The 24,716-nt window shown below is 50.7% G+C and overlaps 1 protein-coding gene, 1 long non-coding RNA gene and 4 gene segments (V, D, J or C); 1 reads left to right on the top strand and 5 right to left on the bottom strand.

Moving 5' to 3' along the window:
• Positions 1-24,716, bottom strand: part of LOC127031398 (uncharacterized) — a 414,252-nt gene that overhangs the window by 89,922 nt on the left and 299,614 nt on the right. The window lies entirely within an intron of this gene.
• LOC127031428 (uncharacterized) overlaps positions 1-24,716 on the top strand; it is a 298,017-nt gene that overhangs the window by 65,135 nt on the left and 208,166 nt on the right. The gene's annotated exons all lie outside the window — the stretch shown is intronic.
• The window catches only part of LOC127031404 (T cell receptor alpha variable 38-1-like), a 255,799-nt gene that overhangs the window by 144,245 nt on the left and 86,838 nt on the right, over positions 1-24,716 (bottom strand). The window contains 1 exon segment of the V gene segment in view: positions 12,362-12,578. Coding sequence covers positions 12,362-12,578 — 217 coding nt within the window.
• LOC127031421 (T cell receptor alpha variable 27-like) overlaps positions 1-24,716 on the bottom strand; it is a 73,800-nt gene that overhangs the window by 20,147 nt on the left and 28,937 nt on the right.
• Positions 4,932-6,253, bottom strand: LOC127031420 (T cell receptor alpha variable 36/delta variable 7-like). The segment is given in 2 exon segments: positions 4,932-5,484; positions 5,990-6,253. Coding segments are annotated over 2 exon segments (354 nt in total).
• Positions 8,550-9,481, bottom strand: LOC127031425 (T cell receptor alpha variable 36/delta variable 7-like). The segment is given in 2 exon segments: positions 8,550-9,072; positions 9,376-9,481. Coding segments are annotated over 2 exon segments (336 nt in total).

Raw genomic sequence — 24,716 nt, 5'->3', positions numbered from 1 at the left:
CTCTGCGCTTCCAGAGTGACCACCGACATGTCTTGATGCAACTCCACTTGGCAGCTCCTCCCAGTACGAAAGAGAAAATAAATCCAAGATGTTACAGAAACCAAGGATCATCTCATGTTACTGATTACGAACCACCTCCGAGCTGATGTCAATCGGCCACAGCTCCATTGACAGGTCAATGGGCCATGTCCCCAGCTGGTGAAAATCAGACATAGCTCCAATGGAAACTTGCACCATTACTTAGAGCTGACAACATTTCCTTTCTAGCAAATAAGCATTGATTCTATCGCACTCAGTGTCTGGTCTCACTAGTGCCCCCCGGGCAGGGCGTCCATAGCTGTTCTCATTGCTGGTAACGATCTGCTGTGGTTCAGCAGAGAAACTAGACAGCAAGGTTCCAAGAATCAATGGTTCCCCCAGCAAAAAGTTCAAGGCTTCAAACCAAGATCTGCAAAGACTTTACTTCCTTGATCTTCCTGAGGTCAGAGGAAAGCCCAGGGTGCAGTCTATCCACTATTTCTGCACTTAAGGTAACATTTTCAAAAGCACCCAGGTAATTTAGCATCCTCAATCCCATTGACTATCAAAGGCTCGAGTTGCTAAGGGACAGATTTTTAAAGGTATTTAGGCACCTAAAGAAGAAGCTAAGCATTCAGTGGGATTTTCAAAAGCATGTAGGAACCTTATTAACAGGAGTTAGTCACCTAAGCACTTTTGAAAATCCCACTAGGTACCTATCTCCTTCTGTAGGCACCTAAATACCTTTCAAACATACCCCAAGCCCTTTCTGAAAAGGGGCTCCTAACCTTCTTAGGCACCTTTGAGAATACCAGCCTAAAGTTTTTGCACAGGCTGGGGTGCCCTTTGTGTCACTCTGCCTCCACTGCACAGAGGTAGGTGGCTGCGTCTTGCAGCTGCGCCTCAGTGATGTTAAGGTAGCTGTGCTTCTCTCTGGTCCGGAGCTCAGCTCTGAGATTCAGCCCCCACGTGGCACGCTCATCCTTGTACAAAATCCCCAGGAGGGTGGGGCTTTCCCCTGGGGCCTGGCGGTACCAATGCACATTTCTCGCCGTACCGGAGTAACTGCAGGTCAGGCTAGAGTCCTGTCCTTCAGAGCCGTTCAGGGACGGTGGGCTCTGCGCCACATTAACCTGGCAACTTAAATCTAGTGGGAAAGGGAATTGAGATTTATAAACAGAATGATCAATGAATCAGGTCCCTCCATCATCCCTAAATCACAGGAGAACAGAAGAACGCATCATTTTCACATTATTCTGGCATTCATCACCTCCCCTGGCTTAAGATTTACAAAAGTGACTCCTGATTCTTGGGTGCTCAACGCGAGACACCGTAGAGTCTGATTATCAGAGACTGTGTCCCTAACTGGTCAGAAAAGAACAACAGGGATGATTTGAGGTGACTTTAAGACTGTGATGCCAAGAATGATGTGTGCATGTGATTTCAGTGTGAGCTGTAGTCTAGGCTAATTAGACAGTAAGGTCTCTGGGAAAGGGAATCTCCTGTCCCGTGTCTGGACAACGCCTTGCTCAGTGGGGTCCTGGTTCATGGCTCAGGCTCCTGGGCACTGAGGTAATACAAATACTAGTGACATCTGATTTCAGCTCAGGAACATCAGTTATAGGGCAATGCTCTAGCGTGCGACTACAGGATGATTTAAGCCATTATTGTAATAATTCTTCAAAGGTAACTTTATCTCAGTCTCTCTGCATCTAGGTGGGAAGATTTCTGAGTAACTGGCTCTTTAATATAGCAGACAAAGGCATGACAAGAGCCCATGGAGGGAGCTGAAGCTAGAGAAATTCAGGCTAGAGATAAGATGCCACCTCTGTAATGGTGATTATCCATTGGATCAACGTACCGAGGGAAGTGGATGGATTCTCCAGCTTGGAGTCTTTAGATTGAGACTGGATGTCTTTCTCCAGCTCGACACAGAGCATAGGCCCAATCCAGGAATCACTGGACAAGTTGCCTGAGGCACAGGACGTCAGACTAAATGATCACAATGTTCCCTTCTGCCTTAAAATCTATGAAATGGGGGCACCCAGAATCACTCGTCACTTCTGAGAATCTTGGCTCCCATTATTATCAAGGGATTTAAACAGCCGCGGGACTTACAGTAAAGACGAATGACCAGGATCATTAGTAGGGCCCCAGGACACCTCTTCCTTGCACTGTCCCTCATTTCTGTGACCCAGGACCTATAAGGGGTCCTGGCTCCTCCTGTATTTATCACCTGCAGGCTCCTCCGTCCTCTCCTGGAGCTTTCTTAATCTACTTGCATTTCTCCTGCTTGAGAGGCAAGACACCTCCGTTCTCGCCCTATCAGCAACAAGGCCCTTCCCTCCCAGACAAAACACAGACTCACTGCAGAGACCCATGCAATTACCATCCTCTCCAACACACGTCTTTCAAGGCACAACGCTGCCCCCTAGCAGGTAAAGGTTTGTACAGGGGGGTGGCCACTTTGTTTCACTGTCTCCACAGCACAGAAATAGCCGGCTGAGTTGGCGAGCTGAGAACCGTCAATGTGTAAGATGGCTCCGTCTCTCCCTTTTCAAGAGCTCGGCTATGAAATTTGGCCCGTGGGTAACATTCCCATCCTCATACAGGCTCAGCAGGAAGACAGGACTTTCCCCAGGCAACTGCCTGTACCACTGTACGTAGGACACTGTTCCTGAGTAGCTGCAAGTCAGAATGGAGATCTCCCCTTGGGATCTGGTCAGAGATGGAGGACTCTGATCCACTTTAATTTGGCAGCTCACCCCTGTAGACAAAGGCAAATGGAGAAGCAACAGATGAGCTTGTTCAGTTCTCATCAGCCCCTCATCTTCCCCAGTGGTTGCTCCTTATCACTGTTCCTTCTTCAGCCAACATAAATCAGAATCTCTTAATATTCTGGGCCTTGGTATAAATCTATGTGGCTCCATCAAAGTCAACAAACCTACCCTGATAAGCAGCAGCTGAGTGCCTGCTCCGTTCCTGTGATGTTCAGCACAGCATCTCCTGGAGAATGGAGAGGCCTCTTGGGTCATCAGGGACTAGAACTGCTGGGTGAATTCAGCGTCCTGCTCTGGGGAACTGAGGCACCGGGCAATCAGGAAGGAGGTTTTCATAGGAGCCAGGCACTCAAAGCATATTGCAGTTTAAATGGGATTCAGGCAACTGACTCTGTTGGTCTCCTTCCAAAATCCAAGCCTAAGTCACTTGCCCAAGGTCAGGTAGTCTCTGGCGGAGCCAGGAAATGAGCTCATGTCTGGTGGCTAAAGCACCAAACCTTCCTCGTCCCCACATTATTATTATCTCAATACTGGAGTAACTCAGTGCAACTCTGTGACCTGTTGGGTGCACAGGAGGTCAGATTAGAGCCTTGCAGGCTTTAAACTCCATGAGTTATCATTATAGCACCTGGAGACCCAGCCGAGATCAAAGCCCCTTGTACCAGGCTCTGCAGAGACACCGAATACAAGACAGTTCCTGTCCCCCAGAGCTCAACAGACAAAACCTCCACAAACATACAACAGAACTGAACTGAGCTGGGGGAGGTTCATTGTGCCGGACGCTGCAGAGACCCCCAGGAACTGAGATCCTGTTACTTCGGGCACTGCACAGACACCGTGGGGAAAAGCCCCTGCCCTGACACACTCACAGTCTAGACAGACAAACTGCCCCTAGACTTACAGTAGAACTGAATGGACAGTATCACTAACAAGGTTGTCAGCTGCCTCTTCATTGCTGCTCTGGTTTACCCCTCAGCACACTGAGGCCAAGGGATGGTGCTTTTTCCCTGCTTCCAGGACAGCGATGCAGAATCTGTCTGCAGCCCTCTTTGCTGGAGGGATCAGACACATTAATGAGCCCAGCCAATCAGGGACAAACTCCTAGTCTCAGAAAAACAGAACCATGCCCTGGAGTAACCCTTTGCCTCTGGTGTCTTAGGGGAAAGCTGCCCTCTGCCGGGCACAGACACAATAGACAGGTGCAACTGTATTGACCTCAATCTCCTTCCTCTTCGTCAGAAATGCTGCCCCCTCCTGGCCAGAGACGTACACACTGAAGTGAATCCCGCTGTGGTTGTCACCGTTGGTACATTTCGTCTCTCTGCTCCATAGTTCCCTTGTTGCTGGGTTTAACAGTCTGACTTGCCTCCCCTTGGACAAAGGGGTGATCCCCAGAGCTGGACTTCATGGGAGTGGGCAGTGCCAGCTATGCACAAACACTCTGCCGCTGTCTCAGCCTTGTGTTGTAGAGGCGCAGTCTGCGGCAATCGGAGATCAGTCTCAGTTTAATCCTCAGTATCTAATGCTCCCTCAAGAAAGGGGGCTATTTTATGCCACTGAAGTATGTTTTGTATCTCCGTTTCTGTTTCTTATGCCTGTCTGTCTCTCTCTCTCTCTGTATCTATAAGTCCACCCATCTCCTTTTTCTTTTATTTTCTCCTAGTTCATTTGCTTTTATATTTTATCTTTTAATTTCCTTCCTCCCTCCAAACCTTCAGGTTTCTTAGACCAGTGGTTCTTAACCAGGTCCTGAGTGCATGTACCCCTGGGGGTACGCAGAGGTCTTCCAGGGGATACATCAACTTATCTAGTTTTAAACAGGCTACATAAAAAGCACAAGCGAAGGCAGTACAAACTTACATTTCATACAATGACTTGTTCATACTATTCTATATACTATGCACTGAAATGTAAGTACAGTAGCTATATTTCAACTGATTTATTTTATAATTAAATGGTACAAATGAGAAAGTCAACCATTGTTCAGTGCTGGTGTGACTGGGACACTTCTGTATTTTTAGATCTGATTTTTGTAAGCAAGTAGTTTTTAAGTGAGGTGCAACTTGGGGGTCCACAAGACACACCAGACTCCTGAAAGGGGAACCCTAGTCTGGAAAGGTTGAGGGCCATTGCCTTGGAGGTCTTTCCCTAACAGGTATTCCCCAAGGGCATTCCTTCCTCAGCCTCTATCTGTCTTAGCTCTCGACCTGTGCGATGGCGATCCTCGCACTGCCCTGTCTCACCAGGGTGCTGGGGTCTGACCGTGACAAGGAAGGCGAAGCAAGCTCAGAGATGCACTGTGTAAGAAGTAGATGGTGTTGTGCCGCCAACCAGTCTGACAGTTACCCTCTAGGTGGAGAGTTTTTGCACAGGCTGCCAGTGCTCCTGTGTCACTGTGTCGCCATGGCGCAGAAGTAGGTGGCTGCATCTCCCAGCTGTGATTCTCTGATGTGCAGGGAACTCAGCTGCTTCCCCTTGTCGAGCTCTGCGGTGAGGTTGGGCTCCTTGGTTTGTTTCCCATCAGACACCAGAATTAGCAGGGAGACAGGCTGGCCTCCTGGTAGCTGCCTGAACCACTGCAAACTCCTGAAATTGCTCGTCGTGTAGTGGCAAGAGATGCTGCCGTTCTGCCCTTCCCGAGTGACCTCAGACAGGTTCTGGTGCACCTCGGCCTGGCAGCTCCCCCCTGGGGGCAGAAAAGAAAAGATACAACCCATAGATGACAGGGCACCTCTGCCACGTTCACACACTGGCCAGATGCAAAGCCCAGGGGAGTTTCTCTTCATTTCCAGGAGCTTTGCATCTGGTTCACCACTGCTATTTTCCTATATTGCTGTATTTCTAGATAGCCATAATCTGAGGTTAGGTGTTGGGGCTAGGGTGTTAGCCCTAGATTATTGCTGGCTGCGAGATTCCAAAAGGCACGATAATAATAAACAACCCTTACCCCAAAGAGTTTACAGATTAAATAGCCAAGCAACGGATGGAAGGGGAAACCGAGGCACACAAAAGGGAAGGAACTCCAGCAGGCCAGAGCTGGGAATTGAACCCAGGGGTCCTGTATCCCCACCTAATACAGAGAACGGTGCCTGGCAAGGAAAGCAAAGGGCGAGTCAGGGAATTAGTCCTTGTCTCTTAAATCCACCATCATGTTCAGCATTTTCTGTCGCGTCTCCTGCCCCCAGACTTACAGGAAATGTTCACCAGCAGTAGCAGCAGGCGTGGGAATAGCTGCCAGGGTCTCCCCATTGTCCCTCAGCAAAGAAGCTGTATCGCTGGGTGTTCCCCGTTCAGTACAAAAGGTTCAGCCCCCTCACAGGTAGATTTACTTCTCCCTCTGGGGCAAATTTACCAGCTCCGCCTCCTGAACTACGAGCCTCTTTGTTACTCACAGGCGGCAGCACCAAGTAGCCCAATACAGCCGGGAAATGAGTCCCAGGGAGTCAAGTTGTAGATCTGCTCTGAGCAAGTGGGTGCTGTGGGTGGGCGGAGCCTGGCTTTTAGACACAGATGGGTTGTGGGGAAGAGCGGGGACCTCTTTCAAATTCGCACCCTTGCTGGGGCTACACAGCTTTACAGCGCCATGTGAATGGCTCACAGGACTAAAGACAGACCCGGCCACATTGCTTATTATAATGATGGCACAAATTGCTGAAAAGGAGCCTTTTCCCTCCTCAGAAATGTAACCTGTGACAGGGGATGGGTCACTTGATGATTCTCTGTTCTGTTTATTCCCTCTGGGGCACCTGGCACTGGCCACAGTCAGTGGACAGGATACTGAGCTAGATGGACCTTTGGTCTGACAGGGTATAGCCATTCTTATGTTCTTAAGCAGATTTCACGTGTCTGGATGAATAATCCTCAAGTATAAATGTCGCAGGCTACTTATACACAAGGAAGTGATGTTTCCTGCTGTGTCTTCAATGACAGCGACTTCTTCAAAACGACCTTATAGTTGAGTGTTTGGTTATTAGAATGTGGAGGAAGGAAAAATATCTCTTTCTCGTTGTCTGCAGTCTTCATGCTTCATTATCAAACTCCCTCTCTTTCCTGATCCAGTATCTAAATAGCCAGCTAGATTTCCTGCTGCACCTCTGTCTATACAACCATTTAGCCACCCAGCCCGCTGCTTTGTCCATCCCTCCCTGTTGCTGCACTATCTGTCTGTGCTGACACTCATCTCCGTGGCATGTGAGCGCTGAGAGTAAAATCATTTCCCACACAGCCCGAGGGCTCTACAGGTCTTTGCACGCACGCACGTACCCACCTCCCTGACAGGCTGCAGTGGGTTTTGTACTAGTATAAGTACACAGCTGAGGGCCCAGGCTGGCTGCTGGGGAAGCTGAGCGAGCTGCACCGCTGGGTGGTTTCCAAGGACCTGGTGAAAGAATCTCCCTGTTCCCAGCCACCTGTGATCCTTAATATCATGAACTGTGGGGAACCGCCTGGGACCTGCTGGTAGCAAGGGATGCTCCACGCTCCCCCCAGTAACTATCCCTTGCTGGAGACAGCAGGTTTGTCCTGAGTGACGGCCTCTGGGTCGCGGGCCTCTGTGAGGAAAACAGGGAGAGGGAGGCCAACGGAGGTCACGCCCAGGGAGGGGCGGGCGTTTGGCTGGAAGGCTCCTTACAGTGGAGGGCTAGAGATGAGTCAGCAGGAAACAGATGGAGTTTTACAAACTGCACGTGTCTCCGTTGTGCTCAGTGGAGCTGACACGAAGAGATGGGACTGGGTAAACGCAGTTCTTTGCTTGTAAAATACCAAGGGACGCCAAGCTCTTTTAAATCCTGCCTGAGGGTGAGGGGGAAGTGTGTGTGTGTGAGAGAGAGAGAATAACAAAGACTGAGTACAAAAGGGAGTAATACCTGGCAGGAGAAGGAAGTTCATGGGTGCTGTGGGGTCTGTCAGACCCTGGCAGAACTGGATCCCTTTGCGTAGAGATCTACGTCTGACACAGGAAATTCTCTGGGTGTGGGATTCATTCGGGGGGCCAGGCTGTTTATCTAGTAATGTGCTGTGTTCTTGTAGCTGTGTTGGTCCCACACTATTGGAGGGACAAAGTGGGTCAGGTCATATCTTTCAGTGGAGCAACTTCTGCTGGTGAGAGAGACACGCTTCCCAGGGGAGGAAGAGCTCTGTGTAGCTGGAAAGCTTGTCTCCCCAACAGAAGCTGATCCAATCAAAGATATTATCATCTAAGAGGATGTATGGATCTCTTTGCCTCTGAGATGACCTGCGTGTGTGTGTGTGAGTGTGACTGATGTTGTGTATGCGTAGATATTTATATTTTGGAGTGTGTATGATGAGGGATATATATCAGACAGTGTGCATGTGTGTGTGTGTGATTTCAGTGTATAGGTTTCTAACTGTGTGCTAGAATCTATTTGTGTGTGTGAGTCTAGGTGAGACAGTGTGTTTGTCTGTGCAAGTGTGTGTGTGTGAGAGAGAGAGAGAGAGAGACACCATGTGTGAGTGTGTCCTGTGTGTGGCTGTATGTTAGAATGTCTGTGTGCATGCTACCAGTCTGACAGTGTCTGACCTGAACAACAGAGAAAATCGCGTTGGAATGACTGATTTACTATGTTGTCTGCCCAGGAATGCTTCCCCATCTGCTAGTTTTGTGGGGCAAGGAAGCTATTTTTCATATAAAACCACCCGATCCAGGCAATTGGGGAAGACAAAAAGGTGAAAATATCTATAATTTTCTAGCTGATTCTTCAAGTTTCTTCCTTAAATTACTGACCCCTCTTCTCTTCTCTCCCCTTTATTCTGTTCACATCGCTCTTGTTCCGGTCCATTCCAGTGTGTTCTCTTCTGTTCCGTTCTATTCTTATTGCCTCTCGCTGACTCTGTTCTACTTTCCTTTCTTCTCTTCTGGGCTCATATCCTCTGGTCTGTTCTAACTTCTGCTTGTCTCCTCTCTTGGGTCCGTGTGCCCTGCCCCCTCCCAGGGTTTTGTGACGGGCTGCCTGTGCTCACCTGGCACTGTGCTCCAGCGCGCACAGATACACAGCAGAGTCTTCCAGGCGGCTGCTGTTCAGGGACAAGAAGCTGCTTTTGGTTTTGGTGTCCAGGCTCATGGTGAAATTCTCTCGGGCTTCTCTGCCGCTAGAGGACAGGAGCGCCAGGAACCGCGGCTGGTCCCCCTGGGGCTGGCGGTACCAATGCACGCTGTACTCGGTGCCCGTGTAGGAGCAGTTGAGCTGGATGGGTTCTCCTTCATTGGCAGCGGCCTGGGACGGCTCCTGGGTCACGGTGTATTGGGCCAACGAACCTGGGGGGAGGAGGTTGGTTTTAGTCCAGGTTTTCTTGCTCAGCAGTGACAGGAAAATACATGCAGCTCTGTGTAGACAAAGGAGAAAACAAGCAAACGAAAATCCACCCTTCCCTCTGTACTGTCTGCCTGTCCATCCATCCACCCTTCCCTCTGCCCATCCTCCCCTCTGCACTGTCCATCTGTCTACCCGCGGGCGCCCATCCCCGTGGTATCGGAGCTCCTTTCTTTCAGAAAAGCCATTCCCCAACAGCCTGGAAATCCCAACCTGTGGTGCCCTGCTCAGAGCAGAGCCTCGAATACCTGGAGCCAGCACCAGCAGCAAAGCGGCCAGGCTCATTGTCAGGGACTCAGCTGCAGAATGAAGTGGCTGCAGCTGAACCTGGATGAGGTGAAGCTCTGACACTGCTCAGCCGCCAGGGGTGGCCTTCAGGCTGGAAGGAAGTCGGTACATTCACCCTGTTCAAGTAGGTGGGGGAGGGAAAGGGTTTTCCTTCTGAGTGCACTGGGCCTGGTCCTCCACTGGTGCACATTAATTGGGTTCCATCAGAGTCACTGGGCCGGTTCCCCAGCTGGAGCAAACTGGCCACAGTTCCACTGGAGACCATGGGCAGATCCATAGCTGATGTAAATCAGTGGAGCTGCATTCAAATCCGGGGCAGCTGGTCCGGTTTCTACCAGTTAAGGCTCTGTCTCTATAATTCATGGATTTCCCCTATGCTGTGCTCTCTGGGTTAAGCAATATTTTTGTGGCAGGCGCACACCGATATCAAGGAAGCAAAAAGATGGTTATAAGCCACTGGCCGAAGTGAATAACAAGGCGAAGCGCCAGCCTGTCTCACTAGCAGGCACAGAAAATTGTATCAGGAACTTTTTAAAAAAAATGATGAGGGGAAGCGACTGAAAACAGGATTTCAGTGAATCGCCGATTGATGCAGCTGAAGGTGGTTGGAGTGGAATAGCCGCTAGGGGGAAGCAGAGGGTGAGGAATATGGGACCAGGCCTGGTTTTACCCTCAGGTGTATCCCAACCGAGAATGGCTTGGCCGATCCGTTGGCCCTGGTGTCCCGTCTCCAGAACAGGCTGTTGCTGCACTGTGATTATTTCAGCAAGGGCCTCCCTAAGCAGCGTGATAGGTGCTTTAAAAACAGATCTCCACAAAGGCTCCCTGCCCCTAAGACATTGCCTGTGCAGCAGGGAAAAGCAGGCAAGGGGATGGGAGGCAAACATGCACAGAGAGTAGAAAGGACTTGCCCAAGTTCATATAGCAGCTTAGTGGCAGAGACGAGTAGTCACCCTTAGACTGTAGTCATTAGGGAAGAGACTGGGCTGGGGGGGCTGTATTTCTACACCCCCTAGGTCAGGGGTAGGGTTTAGGGTTATGGTGAGGGTGAACTGTCAGGTTGTAGCATTTGCATTTTGGTTACAGTCTTGGGTAAGGGTTAAGTATGGGGTTAGGTTTACAGTTCAATGGGAATTGAGTGTTTAGTTTCCTGAGACCTCTTTGAAATCCCAGCCCAGTTCCCTAGGAGAAATATCCAAATTATGAGACTAAAATGCGTCTCCATAGTATCTTTTATCTATACCGACCAAGTTTCAAACTCCCAGCTACTGCCACTGCCTTGGACAAATATAAAATTCACGTCTATAAGGGCAGCTACAGCTGTGGAAAATTAATTAGAAACCGACGGAGAGGAAGATAGAGGAGTTTTGGGAACTCTCCGCAGATCCAGGAAGCACAGTGGGTTCAGGTCAGCTTGTAGCTGAGATATTGGTGTTCTTAAGCAGAGAGGGATGGGCTTGTGAACAAGATTCTGTTCTGGGATTCAGAGACCAGCCCTGCCACAGACTGTGTGCGTGTGACGATGTGTAATCCTCTATGCCTCAATTTCCCTAGCTGTAAAATAGGGAGGATTTTTTCTAACTCATGGAGGGACTGTTGAAATTTTTTGACGCACCCAGGTATCAGTGGGATGGGGCATGAATATGTTTGCCGGCAATAATGTGTGGGATTATCACAACAAATGTAATGGGATGAGGCACCCAACTCCATTAATCTCCTTTGAAATTCCCAGCCAGAACTCCTGAAAGATTATTTAAAATCATTTTCATCTTTCCTCCGCTGCCTTTCCGACAGCCTGAGAGAAACCGAAGACACAGCGCGTGGAAGGGTTTCCAATGAATCTGTGTTTATATTTTCAACCAGCAGGTGGCGATGCTTTGCCATGATTTTACCACATACCACATGATTTTAGAGTTCACGGTTCTCACACACATTCTTGGGGAAAGTCTCTTGCAATTAAATAGTTTCCAAACAAATCTACCCAAAATGCAAATGTCTGTAAAACAGGAGTATTGATGTGACCCCTGGCGAATTGGTAACTGCGGCTGGACCCCACCACTCATAAATGGGTATTGTAACTATTTCCCCATATTCTAATTTGAATATTTCCCACCCCACCCCCATTTCACCAAACGGACAGGAGACTGTTTAAGTACAGAGAATTTTAACAGTCTATTGTCCGTTTGTCAATGAAACTTTCAGTTCACATTTTATCTCAATTTATATTTCAAACATTAGAAACCAGAGGAGAGGAAGAGGGATTAGTTCCAGGAAACGCAGTGGGTTCAGGTCAAATCTACCCAAAATGCAAATGTCTCTACAACAGGAGCATTGATTTGACTCTGGGAGAATAGGTAACTGCAGCTTTACCCCACCACTCAAAACTGGTTATTTCGAATTATTTACCTGGTATTTTAACTCGCGTATTTTACCCCCATTTCAACATAAATGAGCAATTTAAAGGTATATTGTCCATGTATAAAGGGATGTTTTCATTCGTATTTTATCTCAATTTGTATTTTCAGCAATAGGTCACTTCATCTACATTTGCACTCACCTTTAACCCTTGTTTTACTACAAATGAATTTCCTCCACTCTACACCGATACAGGTCATCTCGTCAGATAAGAAAATAGGTATTAATAGTTTCCTAATTAAAGATCAGGCCCATTATATTATCCAAGGATTGTGTTTAAATTAGCTCTTTACAGAAACCTGGAACTGTTGAAGGGAGATGTATTTTTAAGCAGCATCAAGTCTTTTTCGAGGAGCTGCAGCCCGTTTTAATGCCTGTACCATCCCCTGCAGCAGGGCTGGGAGGTTTTTGTACAGCTCTGCTGTGAGGCTCTGTGCCAGACGAAGGGCGCAGAGATACACCGCTGTGTCTGCCAGCTCCAGGGCTGCGATGTTCAGAACTGTGGAGCTGTCATCGGACTGGGAAGAAAACCTCTCCTGGGCGAAATCTGCAGTATCACTGAACGTGCTTCCTTTTGCTCCTCTCTGGAGGATGTACTGTGGGGCTCGGTTCGGATACTGACGGTACCAGTAGAGATAGACACCAGCAGTGTAGCTGGTTTCAAAAGAACAGCTGAGGGTCATGGTGTCTTCTTCTGACCTGGACACCTCGGGTTCATTGGACCGGATCGATTCACCCAGCACCGCACCTGCAACGAGACACTCACGTTCAAGGACAGCCAGATGCATTGGCAGGTCTAGGCTGTGAATTTTAAAATAGCCCAAAGGGTTTATCCGCCTGATTTTGAACAAATTAAGTTTAGCTCAAAAATTAAGGTTAAAGCTAGCAGGGGCTTTCAGATCTGGGTCAGGGTTAGGATCTGGATTCGGATTCTGGGTAGAGCGGGAGTTGGGAGCCGAATTCCATGACGCTTCTTCAAAAAACTCAGAGCCCAGTTACCTATGTTACCGAAATATCGGGTCTGCCTAGCTGAGAGCCAATTAACAGCCTGACAGGGATAAGGAAAAAATGCTTTATTCTGCTGAAAAAGGAGAGCCTGTACCTTGGTACAAAAGACTCTGTCTTACACAAATTTCACAAACCTTTTATACACATTTAGACAAAGACCCCTGCCTGTTAATACTTGATTGGTAAGTGTAAAATCTCATGTTTCCCTTATCTAAGTAGAACTAACTGGTTTGGAGCAGGATCTTCTTGCCTTGAGGCAGAGGAAAAGAGATAGTGCAAAAATGCAAGCTACTGTGTCCATGAGCAGTACTTACTCCCCCCCCCACACACACACACACTGGCCGCTTGTAATCTATTAAGGGGGGTCAGCCAGCTTTCACACCTAGTAGGTTAAAGATCCAAAGGTTGAGCATGAAACGCTTCTCCATGGTGTCTCAGACAGCTGGAGCCAGACAAGCTGAGAGGTAGCTGGGAGAAGAATTTAAAGGCAACTTCTCGAAAGGACTGGGAGAGGTTAGTGCGAAACCGGCGTGGCAGAAGAGGGAGGGGTTCGGGAAATGCATAACAGACACTGAAAACGGGCTGGGTTCTGCAACTGAAGCGCAGCTGAGAACTCATGGGACAAATTCCTTCCTCTGCATTTCCTGGAGGGTCGGTTTCTGGCGTTACGTCATTTTCTCTGATTCATTTTCCCTTTTATTGTACTTGTTGCTACGTGGTGAGAACAGAATTAAATACATTGTGGGAAGACTTGAAAGCTCTGTGTTGTGTGTGCCAGTTTTGTGAGTGTGGGTTGTTTCTATCTGTCTCTATTATTTGTGTTTGCACGTGCGCGTGTGTCTGCATGCTTCTGTGTGTTGTGCCTTTGTGTATCTATCCCATTGGCCCCATGCTGGTTTACTCCAGCTAGGGGAATCCAGCCCCAATAGACCAACGTACATCTGATTGAGACCTGCAGTGGACCTGGCCCAGCTGACTCCATCTGCCCCATAGTGATACACCGCATCTGAGGAGCAGACCCAGGGTGGGTAAGCTGAGGTTAATCTGAAGTGACACAATGGTGAATTAGGCCCATAAATCTCCATGGGTGTCAAATCATGTGGTTTATACTAACCCCATCATCTGGTTTAACCATCTGTCTGTTGCCTGGGAATTATACTCCTCAGCTGTGTTTCTCATGATGAGAAAGACCAGGGGGTGGTTTTTTGTACAGGGTTCCCTATTAAAGGCCTCACAGTGTGTTCCCGCAGACCACAGAAATACTTCGCCGAGTCCGTCGGCTCTAGCTCTTTAATGGTTAAACTGAAGAATTTTGAGGATTTCCTGAATTCTGCAGAAAACCTTCTCCCTGCTCCATTCTTTTTAGCATTATTCTGAAATATTCGGAAGAGGAAATCTATTGCCCCGATCGTTGCTGTCTGTACCAAAATAAGTAATAGTTCTGGTATCCAGTGGAAAAAGTACACTCCAGGGTTACAGTCTGGCTCCCCAACTTTGCCAGCTGCCCTTGTGTTTGCGTGACACTGCCTTGCCCCTGGCTGGAACCTGCAGGGAAGGAAAGAGAAAAAGTTCATCCTAAATAAGCATGTAAAATTACTGCACATCTACAGACATTGTCGTGTGAGAACAGAGGCCTTTTAGGACTCACGGCCTCCCAGAAATGGAAAGATTGTTTTTAAGCATCTTGTACAAAGGGAAAGACGCAGGCATAGAATGAGGAATGGGTTTGCCCCACGTTCTAGGTAAGGCAACAGTGAAGTTGGGAATGGAACCTCAGAGTTCTGAGTCCTAATGGTCCATGCTCTACCCACTACAGCACGATCCCCACTTAGCGCTGGGCATTGGACCCAGGAGTCCTGATGCCCAGTTTAACTGCTCTCAACCACTAGACTCTCCTCCTCTCCCCGAAGTAGGACTAGAAACAAGAAGCTCAGACCCCATCTTTCAACCTGCTAAACCGCTGCTCTCCTCCCTGGGCTACGAGCAGAACCCAGGAATCCTGGCTTCTAGTTTCCCCTGTTCAAACCCATTAGGTAACAGAAGTTCTAACTTTTGTTTCCCCTTTTAGCGGACACTTACTCAAAGATAGAAATGCTGTTGCTGTCCAAATCAAGATTTCTGGAGCCTTCATGGTTAAATATGTTGTTTCTAGATCTTCAGGGGCGAAAGTCACCACAAAGATGGGTGAATGCAGGAACCTGGATAGAATAGTATTTTATGGTGAAGTTTCTCTCGCAGAATCAAACCAGAGAAATTAAATCTGTGGCAAGACCATTTCGTCCTCTCCTATAGACCCCAGTTGAAGGCTGTTTCCCTCACCATGTAACAGCTAATACCCTGCGGTAGCGTTTACCCTGCCCACTGTGGCTTTGGCTTCTTCCGGTCACGTGGCACCTTTTTAATCTCCAAATCTCTTTAGCAACTCAGTAGGAGCAATTTAGTTCTGTCTCATCTTTGGAGACAAGAGGTCAGCAAGAATCACAAGGTCGAGCAGGGTTTTACTTGTTTAAAAAGCTAACACTAAAAAAGAAGGGTCTGGTCAGGACCCTCTGTCATAGCATTCCCTCTCTGATCTGAACCTTAGAGTTCAGAAAATGAGATACTAGCATCTGAATCCTCTAAGCTTAGATCTGATAGCACTGCCGCCACCCAAAAATATAGTGTTTTGGGGCACTCTGACCTCCCCAGCCTTCCCTGGGGACCCCAAGAACCCAGATCCCTTGGGTTCTTAAAACAAGGAGAAATAAACCATTCCCCCACCTTTCCCCCTCCCAGAATTTCCCTCCCTGGGCTATCCTGAGAGATACTGATCCAACCTCTTAAATCACCATACAGAGAAGCATCTCCCTTCCCTTCCACAAAGAGGCAAACAAATTCAAGGAAAACAGAGAGAGATTCTATCTCTCCCCCCTCCCGTCTCCCCCACTCGTCCTGGTGAGTTATCCCAATCCCTGGAATAAAACAAGGGAAACAAGGGGAAAAAAATCAATCAGGTTCTCTAAAAAGAAATCTTTTAATAAAAGAAAGGAAAAAGTAAAGAATTATCTCTGTAACTTCAAGATGTAAATATTACAGGGTCCTATAGCTTACAGACACCAGAAAGAGACTTTCCCCCCAGTACCAATACAAATCAAAATATTCCCAGCAACTACACATATAAAAGTTAACCAGCCAGATCCACAATTGCAAATAGAGTAAAACAGTCAAAAAGCCTAAACCCCCTGTTTTTACTTACTATTTGAAAAGAAACTTAGAGAGCCTGTAGTAATGTCTGGTCTCTCTCAGACCCTCCGAGAGAAGAACACACAGCGGACAAAGAACACACACAAAAGCTTCCCTCCACCCAAATTTAAAAGTATCTTGTCTTCTGATTGGTCTTCTGGTCAGGTGTCCAGTTCCCTGCTTGTAACCCTTAACAATCTGTTTATGACACCCTCCCTGCTCACAGCCCAGCGAAACATTGTCTTTTGTCTCAGGGTCAAGAGAAAACTGATTACTGGATTTTTGTAAAGACCCCTTTATTAACCCACAAGCAGTAGTAACCTAAGGCCCTCTCAGAAACACATCGACTAATTTGTCAGTTCTAACACCGCAATTCTCAGACCCAGGTATTTTTCGACTAGCCTGAAATCCCGTAAGAACCGACTCCCAGCCCCGTTGTGCTCGCTCCCGGCAGACTTTCGGAAGAGGTACTTTGTCAGGCCACTGCTGTCCTGTTTGTACCAGTATATGTCATAACCTGCATCTTCAGTTGAGAAAGTACAGCCCAGTGTGACAGAGTGTGATGCAGTAGGGACTGTCTGTGTGGGGAGCGGGAGAGCAGGGGAGGACTTTAGGGGATGGACGATGCCAGGGCCTGTAACCTGAGCTAGGTAAGGGAGGGGAAAGGTCAACACCTTTGCCCGGGAAGGGGGACAAAGGAAGGGAGTGGCAGGAGGGAAGCAGTTTTGAGTTTGGCTCGGGGCTGTGTGGGTGGAATTCAGGGTATCCTAGCTAGGATCCAAGCACCCTGAAAGCCCAGAAGGACTCGATGGCGGGGTCCTGACTGTGCCTGCAAGCTCTGCTGTAACCTGTGTTCCTGTTGTCCAATAAACCTTCTGTTTTACTGGCTGGCTAAGAGTCACTGTGGGTCCCAGGAAGAGGGGTGCAGGGCTGGACTCCCCCACACTCCGTGACAACTGGTGGCAGCTGCGGGAGATACTGCACCCCATGGACGACGCTTCCTGTAGTAAGTGACTGGGGAGCAGTAAAACAAAGGGGTGATTAACCCCTGGTAGTGTGTGCCCAGTGAGAAGGACTTTGCAGTAACAGGGTTCCCCGGGGGATTGCAGCGAGCAGTCCCAGGGGCGGAGGAGTCTACAGCTCAACCCTGGCAGAGAGGTGGTGACCTCAAGAAGGGCTGGTGCACTAGGGGTCCCCCTGGAAACCGTGGGGAGTAGCGAGCACCCCAACCTGTGAGTGCCCAGCAGGAAGATGTATGCCAAGCTGCGCAAGTGCAACCTGCTGGAGCTGTGCAAGCAAAGGGGGCTGCTCCCGGGAAGGCTCAGCAAGGACCAACTGATTGCCCAGCTGGAGGAGGGAGACCGCATGAATGAATGGAGCCCTGTCTCTGAGGGAAGCAGCCAGGCAGATGCAGTACAGGCACCAGTGTCTGTCCCTGCTGGGAGTGGTCAGCCGGTAGACGAGGGCTTCCAAAGAATCCCCCTTCCTAGGCCTAGGGGAAGGGCGAGGAGGAGCCCAGTAAAATACCGAGGGCACCGTGACCCCCCCGGCCAGCAGGGGAGCCTCCCGGCAAAGCTCACCCCCCTGCAGGGGATCCTCCCAGCGACGCTCGGCATCCGTGGAGCGGATGCGGCTGGAATATGAAAGGGAGCTGAAACAGGAGGAGCTCGAGTTAAAGAGGCGAGAGCTGGAGGAGAAGGTGAACCAGCGTAAACATGAGCGGGAGGAGAAGGAGAAACAGCGTAAACATGAGCTGGACCTGGCCCAGCTGAGGAGCAGTGAGGCCCCGGCTGCGGTGAGTGAGGGGGGACCCAAGCCTACAAAGAGCTTTGATAAGCACTTGCTGTCCCGGCGTAAGGAGCGGGAGGACATAAATACCTTCCTGACGGCCTTTGAGAATGCCTGCGAGCTGCACAGGGTTGACCCTGCAGACAGGATCGCAGTTCTCACCCCCTTACTGGACTCCACAGCCGTGGAGGTGTACAGTTGACTGAAAGGGGCGGAGGCAGGGGACTACGAACTGTTCAAACAGGCCCTGCTCCACGAGTTTGGGCTGACTCCTGAGATGTACTGGAAAAAGTTCCGGAGCCAGCATAAAACCCGTGAGGTCACATACCTACAACTGGTCAACCGGGGGCAGGGGTATGCCCGCAAGTGGACAGCTGGGGCCCAAACTAAAGAGGACCTGCTTGACCTATTCATACTGGAGCACCTGTACGAGCAGTGCCAGTCCGACCTGAGGCTGTGGTTGATGGACCAGAAGCCGGAGAACCCACAGCACGCAGGCCAGCTGGCCGACCAATTTGTGGACAGTCGGGCACGGGATGGCAGGGAGGAGTATCGAAGGAGCAGGCCTGCTTCAACACAGAGAGAGAGTCATCATGGGACTTCCCAGCGGGGGCCTATGGAGAACCCCCCCAAAGGGGAACATCCAGTGTCAGGTCCCTCTGACCCACTCAAGGGGACCCACGAGACATGGGCTGCTATTGCTGTGGCCAGAGAGGCCACATAGGGGCCCAGTGCCCCAAGCTCAGGGACAGACCAAACAGACCCAAACCGCAGAGGGTGGACTGGGTAAAAACCCAATCGGAGGAGGGGCTACATTCCCAGGAAAGGGGGGCTGGCAACATACCACCTGTGGATGCTCCAGGCTCCGGGTTTTTGGTTTACCGGGTGGGCGCGGGGCTGCCCCTCCGGAAAGAGTGCATTGTTTCCCTGGAGGTAGATGGGAGGAAGGTCACTGGGTACTGGGACACGGGCGCAGAGGTGACGCTGGCCCGGCCCGAGGTGGTGGCCTCAGATCGGATGGTGCCTGACACCTACCTGACCCTGATGGGCATGAGCAGGACCCCATTCAAGGTGCCCATGGCAAGGGTACACCTGAAGTGGGGGGCAAAGGAGGGCCCCAAGGATGTGGGAGTACACCAATATTTGCCCACGGACGTGTTGATGGGAGGGGACCTCGAGAACTGGCCTAGTAACATCCAGAATGCCCTGGTCGTGACTCGTAGTCAGAGTCGGCAAAGGGCACTGCACCCCGACAATGGGGAAGGTACTCGACCCGAGGTGCAGGACCCTAACCCAGGGACCGGGGATCGCCCAGGGGCACGGTTCAGAGAGGCTGCGGCCTCAGACCCAGCCAGCAAGAGAGAACCGGTCCCCATCCCTGTCCCAGCTGCTGAGTTCCAGGCCGAGTTGCAGAAAGATCCATCCTTGCAAAAGCCCAGAGACCAGGCTGACCTCAGTGCAGTACAGACCATGAGGAGAGGTTGCAAGGAGAGGTTCCTGTGGGAGAAGGGGTTCCTGTACAGAGAATGAGCTCCCCCAGGGGAAGTAGAGTCATGGGGGATCAGGAGGCAGCTGGTGGTCCCCCAGAAGTTTCACCACAAGCTGCTGTACCTGGCCCATGACATCCCTCTCGCAGGGCACCAGGGAATCCGACGCACCAGGCAGAGGCTGCTACAGAACTTTTACTGGTCTGGGGTCTTTACCCAGGTCCGACAGTACTGCCAGTTCTGTGACCCCTGCCAGAGGGTGGGGTAGGCCCAGGACAAGGGGAAAGCGGCTTTGACGCCTTTACCCATCATAGAAGAACTTTTCCAGAAGGTGGCCATGGACACAGTGGGACCCCTCAGCAAGACAACCCGGTCAGGGCAGAAATACATCCTGGTGGTGGTGGATTTTGCCACTCGCTAACTCGAGGCGGTGGCCTTGTCCTCTATCGAAGCAGACACAGTGGCAGATGCGCTGCTCACAATTTTCAGCCGGGTGGGGTTCCCCAAGGAGGTCTTAACGGATCAGGGGTCCAGCTTCATGTCGGCCCTGCTCTGATCCTTATGGCAGAAATGTGGGGTCCAGCACAACTGGGCCTCAGCGTATCACCCCCAGTCCAACGGGCTGGTGGAAAGGTTCAACGGGACGCTGAAGATGATGCTAAAAACATTTATGAACCAGCACCTGCAGGATTGGGACAAGTACTTACCTCACTTGCTGTTCGCGTACAGGGAGGTACCCCAGGAATCTACCGGGTTTTCACCTTTCGAACTGTTGTATGGAAGGCGGGTAAGGGGGCTCCTAGACCTGATAAGGGATGAATGGGAGGGGAAGGCCGCTCCCGAGGGAGAGTCAGTGGTGGAGTATGTCCTGACCTTCCGGGAAAGACTGGCCGAGCTCATGGGCCTGGCCAGGGAGAATCTGGCCCGAGCCCAGAGGAGGCAGAAGGTCTGGTATGACCGCACAGCACGAGCCTGTGCCTTCGCCACCGGGGATCAGGTGATGGTTCTCATCCCCGTGAGGAGAAACAAACTCCAGGCCACCTGGGAAGGGCCCTTCAAGGTTATCAAGCAACTGAATGAGGTAAACTATGTGGTGGAGCTGTCAAACCGGGCACATCACCGTAGGGTGTACCATGTGAACATGATGAAACCATACTATGACAGGGGGAATGTGGTGCTGGCCGTGTGTGGACATTGGGAGGGGCAGGGAGATGACCCCTTAGTGGATCTATTCCCTGGGACAAAAGCTGGTTCCCCCCTGGAGGCGATTCCCCTCTCTGAGCAACTGACCCCGGGCCAGCACACTGAGATCAGATGGGTGCTGCATCTATACCAACAGCTGTTTTCCAACCAGCCTGGACGCACTAATTTGACTGTCCACCGGGTGGAGACCGGGTCACATCCCCCTATAAGATGCTCCCCTTTTCGGGTCACTGGTAAAACTGCCCAGGATCTTGAAAGAGAGGTCAGGGACATGCTGGCTTTGAGGGTGATCCAGCCGTCTTCCAGCCCTTGGGCCTCGCCAGTGGTGCTGGTTCCCAAGAAGGATGGGTCAATCCGGTTCTGTGTGGACTATCGAAAGCTCAATGCCATCACCGTATCTGATGCCTACCCCATGCCCAGGCCTGACGAGCTCCTAGACAAGCTGGGAGGTGCTCGGTACCTCACCACTATGGATCTTACCAAAGGCTACTGGCAAGTGCCGCTGGACGCAGATGCCAGGCTGAAATCGGCCTTTATCACCCCTCTGGGGCTCTACGAGTTTCTGACCCTGCCCTTTGGCCTCAAGGGAGCACCAGCCACCTTCCAGCGCCTGGTAGATCAGCTACTGAGGGGGATGGAGAGTTTTGCTGTGGCGTATATTGACGACATCTGCGTCTTCAGCCAGACCTGGGAGGACCACATGTCCCAGGTTAAACAAGTCCTGGACCGACTCCGAAAGGCTGGGTTAACCTTAAAGGCTGAGAAGTGCAAGGTGGGGATTGCTGAAGTATCTTACCTGGGCCATCGGGTGGGGAGAGGCTGCCTGAAGCTGGAACCAGCCAAGGTGGAGGTGATCAGAGACTGGCCTGCTCCCCAAACCAAAAAGCAGGTCCAAGCCTTTATTGGGATGGCGGGGTACTATCGAAGGTTCGTGCCCCACTTTAGTGCCATAGCCGGCCCCATCACCGAACTGTGCAAAAAGGGAAAGCCAGACAAGGTGATCTGGACTGAGCAGTGCCAGGAGGCTTTCCGGGCGCTGAAGGAGGCTCTGGTTAGTGGCCCAGTTCTGGCAAACCCAGATTTTGACAAACCCTTTATGGTGTTCACCGATGCCTCAGACGCGGGACTAGGTGGTGTTAATGCAGGAGGATGAAAACGGGGAGAGACACCTCATCGTGTACCTGAGTAAGAAGCTGCTACCCCGGGAGCAAAACTACGCGGCATCGAAAAGGAATGCCTGGCCATGGTGTGGGCCCTTAAGAAGCTAGAGCCATATCTCTTTGGGCGACACTTCACGGTGTACACCGACCACTCTCCCCTGACCTGGCTGCACCAGATGAAAGGAGCCATCGCCAAGCTCCTGAGGTGGAGCCTGCTCCTGCAGGACTATTACATGGACGTGGTCCATGTGAAGGGAAGTGCCAACCTGATTGAGGACGCGTTGTCCCGGAGAGGGGGTCCTGAACTTCCCCAGGTCACTGGGCAGAGGTGTCCCACTCAGTTCAGTCTCGAAGGGGGGAGAGATGTGATGCAGTAGGGACTGTCTGTGTGGGGAGTGGGAGAGCAGGGGAGGACTTTAGGGCATGGACGATGCCAGGGCCTGTAACCTGAGCTAGGTAAGGGAGGGGAAAGGTCAACACCTTTGCCCGGGAAGGGGACAAAGGAAGGGAGTGGCAAGAGGGAAGCAGTTTGAGTTTGGGCTTGGGGCTGGATGGGCGGAATTCAGGGGATCCTAGCTAGGATCCAAGCACCCTGAAAGCCCAGAAGGACTCGATTGAGGGGTCCTGACTGTGCCTGCAAGCTCTGCTGTAACCTGTGTTCCTGTTGTCCAATAAACCTCCTGTTTTACTGGCTGGCCGAGAGTCACTGTGGGTCCCAGGAAGAGGGGTGCAGGGCCGAACTCCTCCACACTCCGTGACACAGAGTCACTTTGTACCCCAGTCACCTGTCCTTGTCTCTGGGTGACACTGTTCTTCTCAGTACTTAGTCCTGCAAAAAACAGTAGATGCAAATTCACTATAAAATTAGCACAGTTGTGTCTGCTGTGAACTGAGAATCTCAAAGGGTTTTCCAATAGATGTGATCTATCTATCTATCTATCCTTCCCCTCTCTGGAATATATAATTATTTGTCTATCTCTGTATTTTCTCTCCATCATTTTTAGAAAGGCTCAAGCGGAGATTTTCAAAGCTGCCCAAGAGATGCAGATGTTTTAAAATTAATGGGATCTGGCTGTCCAAATCCGATAGACAGCTCTGTAAATCCCAGCCCTAATACAGAGTGGCATTTTTTCTTCTTATTAAACAGCGTGTCTCTTTGTAAAAGGAGGATACATTTCTTCCCTAAATACCATGATATTCAATTTCATAGTTCAGGGATTTTCATTTTCATCCTAAATATGTTAAGAGCTGAAGCTGCGTGGCCTTTAAAAACACATTTCGACTTTCATACCTGTGTTCATTCATAAAGACAAACACCAAAATTGACCTCACCTGATAACAAAAGAAGAATGTACAGCTGTACAACTAAACGAAGGGGTGCGGAGGCGTGAAACAAACCTGCCTGCCTGCTGGAGCAGCAAAAGAGGGCGAGGGGCAGGAATTTTGGGAAACCTGCCAGGGGGTGAGAGCGACGAAGGGGTGCGGAGGCGTGAAACAAACCTGCCGGCCAGAGCAGTGAAGGTGGGGGAGGGGGCATGAAACAAACCTGCCGCCCGGCTGGAGCAGCAAAGGGAGGGGCCGGGAATCCAACCTGCCACCATCCTGGAGCAGCAAAGGGCGGGGCGGGAATTCCGGGAAGCCTGCTGGCCGATCGGAGGGACAAAGAGGCTGGGGGGTGTGAAACAAACCTGTCTGCCGGCTGGAGCAGCAAAGGGGGGAGCGGGAATTCCAGGAAACCTGCCAGCCGGTCGGAGGGATGAAGCGGGGGGGGAGTGAAACAAATCTGCCTGCTGGCTGGAGAAGCAAAGTCTGGGGCTGGAATTCCGGGAAACCTGCCGGCCGGCTGACCGGAACAGCAAAGGGAAGAAAAAACAAAAAAGAAAAAGAAAAGAAAATACCTGTGGGGTGGCGCGAGCGCGGGTGCAGGGGGACTCCCAGCCCTACAGACCCCGGGCAGGGGTGTGCACACCCGAGCAAGCAGGGGCGGGGGAGAAGGGGGCAGCCAGGGCTTCCTTAAGGGGGCGCTCACCATGCGGCCCCTCCCACCTCGCCCCTGCTGGGAGGGCTCCGCGCCGCTCCGCGGGCAGGCGGGGAAGGACCGGTCTGGCGTGCCGGGCTTGCCGCAGACCTGGCACCGCTCCCAGGAGCTCGCCTCCTCCGCCTCCGCCCTCCCCCCCACAGGGCAGCAGGAGCAGCAAACCAAAAAGAAAAAAATCCAGCAGGGGCGGCAGAAGCAGCGAAGAGCAAAAAAAAAAAAAAAAAAAAAAAAAAGGTTTGGATGTCAACCGCCCCTTGGAATCTGCTGCCCCAAGCACCAGCTTGCTCGGCTGATGCCGGGAGCCGGCCCTGCCCCCAGCCCCCAGCTCATCACTAGCTGTCAGGGAGAGCTCATTTAGACTTTGCTCACAAATCATCATTTGACATTATTAGGTTGGCCAACACCACCTAAGTGAATGCACTGACATCGTCATAAATACAAGAGCTGTCTAAGGAAGCTAGGCTATGTTCATACTTTTCTAATCTATTACACTTTTTCAGATACAGGTATTTTATCAGACACTGTATATGCTTTTAAAGTGTGTATTAATGTTTCAATTTCAGTTCAAATTTCCAAACAATCACTAAATTGGCAACACTGCATGTAACTAGTTCACAAAACTGAGCGGGGGATCTTGGGGAAATTCAGGGAGGTGCACACCCCCCTTAGGAGGGGATCTAGGGAAATCCCTGAGGGGGCTGGGAGCACCAGGGAGAGTGTGGCACCCAGGTCCACCAGAGCCGCAGACCAATGGACCTTCCCTGCCAAAATGCCAAGCCCCCCGCAAAATGCTGCCCCCGAAAATCCTGGGCCCTAGGTGATTGCCTAGTTCGCCTCAATGGAAGCGCCAGCTCTGGTTGTAGCTGTGACTGTCTCTATGCAATAGATAAAATGTTTACAAGTGAAATGCAGTTCTTTTAGGCTCCGCAATTCCCTGGCGAGGGGAGAGTGTGTATAAGAAGCTGGGCGAACAGAAAGAC

The sequence above is a fragment of the Gopherus flavomarginatus genome, chromosome 11, assembly GCF_025201925.1.
Source record: "Gopherus flavomarginatus isolate rGopFla2 chromosome 11, rGopFla2.mat.asm, whole genome shotgun sequence".
NCBI lineage: Eukaryota > Metazoa > Chordata > Testudines > Testudinidae > Gopherus > Gopherus flavomarginatus.
Note: the sequence above shows the minus strand (reverse complement) of the source record. Positions and strands in the feature narration are given on the sequence as shown.